The sequence below is a fragment of the Triticum aestivum genome, chromosome 4A (genome assembly GCF_018294505.1).
Source record: "Triticum aestivum cultivar Chinese Spring chromosome 4A, IWGSC CS RefSeq v2.1, whole genome shotgun sequence".
Classification (NCBI taxonomy): Eukaryota; Viridiplantae; Streptophyta; class Magnoliopsida; order Poales; family Poaceae; genus Triticum; species Triticum aestivum.
In genome coordinates, this window is record NC_057803.1 from 26,313,745 (window position 1) to 26,316,834 (window position 3,090).

General features: G+C 54.4%; 1 protein-coding gene across 1 annotated transcript; it reads right to left on the reverse strand.

Annotated features, from left to right (window-relative positions):
• Positions 1-437: 437 nt before the first annotated feature.
• Positions 438-1,699, reverse strand: LOC123081647 (expansin-A12). Its single transcript, XM_044504196.1, has 2 exons — positions 1,475-1,699; positions 438-1,383 (listed from the first exon to the last, which is right to left on the reverse strand). The coding sequence occupies exons 1-2, from the start codon at positions 1,617-1,619 to the stop codon at positions 755-757; spliced, it is 774 nt and encodes a 257-aa protein (XP_044360131.1). The 5' UTR covers positions 1,620-1,699; the 3' UTR covers positions 438-754.
• Between the last annotated feature and the right edge of the window lie 1,391 nt (positions 1,700-3,090).

A 3,090-nucleotide genomic window follows, 5' to 3' on the forward strand; every position in this document is an offset into this window, starting at 1 on the left:
TCTAGATGGAAAGAGTAGTAGTACACTTCTCAGCTCAATGACACTTACGTACTCCCTCCGTCCTTTGAAGAGTGTACTTCCAACTTTGTTGGAAAGTCAAACCTTTTTATGTTTGACCGTATTTATACAATAATGCACCAACATTTATGCCATCAAATTAGTAGCATTAGATTCATGATAAAATATATACCTATTTGGTTTCATAAACATTGATACATTTTTGCACAAACTCGGTCAAACATTGAGATAGTTTGACCCTCCAACAAAGTTGGAAGTATATTCTTTAAAGGACGGAGGGAGTACATGTAATAACTTAATAAGGACTCCAATTAATCGTTTACTTCAGACCACACACTTCGATGTCCGCCCGCATTTTACCATGGTGAAAGAGCATATAACGCACATGCATTCATTTTACTGGTCAAAGTCAGAAACCATGGCTATCACATTCTATTATAGTATTAATTAAAATCATCAATGGATCGGTGGTCAACAGTAAACAGTCCGCGCCTTGCAGCGAGGATCGGGGCGCCATTTCAGCCGGTCATCGCACGGCGGCAGGCACGGCGGGTAATTGATCGATGAGGCACCTCAGCCATGCAAACCACCCCACGCGCGGCACCTAGCTACCTACTACCTACCACTTCCCATCCATGAGAATGAGGCTAATCTTACTTGAGTTCCCAAATGCGAAATCGAAAAAGCGTAAACGGAAACGAAGGCGCGGGAGCGCTCCGGCGGCGCGCGGGGATCGCTAGTAGAACTGGCCGGAGTTGGTGAAGGTCTGGCCGAACCCCCAGTTGCTGGGCGCCACGTCCTGGAAGACCACCTTCTGGCCGTTGGTGGCGGTGACGGCGAAGGAGATGGACTGCCCGTTGAGGTAGCTGTTGGACTGCCAGTTGGCGCCCCAGTTCCGGGACATGGTGGTCCACCCGGTCCGGGACCCCTTGATCTGCACCGCCCTGATCGACCCCGGCCCGCCGACGTTGGTGATGAGCACCAGCTCGAAGTAGCTGTTGCCGTTGATGGTGAACCGCACGCCGCCGCTCCTGGAGCAGGACACCCGCTGGAAGAGGATGGGCACGATGCCGGCGCGGTAGACGCCGATGCGCTCCCACGCGGGCTGCGCCATGTCCAGGTGCTTCCGCGGCGGGTTGCACCAGCCGCCGTTGTCGTTGGGCTTGGAGTAGTCCGTCGGGCAGAGGTTGGTGGCGGTGATGGTGACCGTCACCCCCGGCTTGCAGTTCGGGGAGCTGCCCTGGTCGCACTGCACCTGGTAGCACTCCCCGCACGCCGCCCCGTCGTTGAAGAGCGACGTGCTCAGCGCCGCCGTGTTCGTCCCGTACCCCGTCGAGTACAGGTTGCCGTACCCGCAAGCGCCCCCTGCCATTAGTTACAACGCCATATCCTCGATCAGCATGTGTCAACGGCGGTACAAGACAGGCAATGCGAGGAGCAATCGGTCGTCGCTTACCCATGGTGCCGGCGGCGTTGCTCCCGCCGTAGAAGGTGGCGGAGCCCTTGATCCAGTCGGCAGCCCCGGGCGTCGCGGCGGCGAGGCAGTAGGCCGCGACGACGACGACGGCCAAGCGCGAGAAGGCTCCGCTCCTGCGCGCCATCTCTTGCGTACGGAATGGCCTCGGGCACAGGGCACTGTGGTGGGTGGGTGCACTCGATCGGCAGGCGACGTGGGAGGGGAGTGAAGTGAGGAGGTGGAAAAGCCATGGCGTCGGCGGTGGTTAAATAGCGATGCGGCGATTGAGGCGCGCGCGAAGCCCGGCGGGGACTCACGTGCCCGCCGAGGCGGTCGACGGCCCCGTTGCACCCAGCGCCATAAATGCATGCCATGCCATGCACGATTCCTGATTTCATTTTTCTCCCGCCCAAGAAATGAATGGGTCGTCTCTGCTGCTCCTCCATTACGTTCTCCAAGGATTCCCCTGGCCGATCTGCGGAGGGCCGCCGACTCTTTTCATTTTCTTTCTTCTCTGGCAAGCAGCAGAGCCGGCCCACTGTGCCCCAGTAGGTTCCACTGATCCGTGCCAGTAGTCCGTCTTAATCATTTGGGATCAACATTAACATTTCGATCAACATAAAACAATCATCAGCTGGGAGGGAGGGAGACGTACAGTAGTACTCTAGTACGTACGAGTGACCAGCATTAACATTTCGATCAGAAGTAAACCAGCTCGACCATCCGGAGGCGGAGGCGTCACGTGAGCTCACGAGGCTCGCTGCCCTGAATCACATGGGGATTACTGGCGATGGAGTGGTTACCGAGGGTCATTGGATCGGTAAGCAAGCCCCTAGCCCTAGGCCTAACCACTCCAAACCACGATGCGGCCCCTTGGATTGAGCCGCTTGACGCGCTGCTCAGCTCGGCCCAACTGATACCCGCCAAGAAATGGAAGCTACTCCCACTCCACTTGCGCTCGTTGTTACTGTGTGGTCCCCACTGGCAGGTACTAGCGGTTAGGGTTAGGGTTAGGGGTGAGGGCTAGGGGAATTTAGCACCCTAGGTAGGTCATTTTGGCTTGATTTACGGGAGGGTTAGTTCTCCCCCCGCGCGGGCCTCGAGCTTAACTTTGTCTTGCTCGGTTGATTGGAATCTACGGGAAGAAACTCTTTTGCTTTGGGGCAAGTCAACTGCCATGCACACACTAGTGGTAGCCAGTAGGGCATTGAAAAAACTGTCACTCTACGGCCTCGACATTGGATTATTAGGGCAACTGTTTGTACATGTACGGCTAGTGCTTTTCTTAATCGGTATGACCTCAATTTTATAGTCGCGATCCCTGCTAGATTACGGGGTCAAACCTTTGGATTTGAATGCGTTCAGATTTCATCGTTTTCGGTTAAAGATATGTCTGACACTGAGAAGAGAGGCTCTTTTCTTTTGCTGAGATTCGTTCGGATGCAAATTAGCGGCGTTCTGTCTCTTCTATGGTTTATCTTTTGAGTAGTAGTAGTACTTAAACAATCAGTTCAAAAGTAAGGGACTGGCTATATGTCGGTCGCCTGGGAAAAAAATATGTCAGTCGATCTTCCTCCTCCTTTCTCAACCGTTGGATCAAAATCCAACGGACACTG

What these genes read in the sequence shown, in the direction of transcription:
- LOC123081647 (XM_044504196.1), bottom strand. Translation starts at nt 1,619, where the DNA reads ATGGCGCGCAGGAGCGGAGCCTTCTCGCGCTTGGCCGTCGTCGTCGTC. An exon ending in CAACGCCGCCGGCACCATGG is followed by an intron (nt 1,384 to 1,474) that starts GTAAGCGACGAC and finishes AACTAATGGCAG; the next exon opens with GGGGCGCTTGCGGGTACGGC.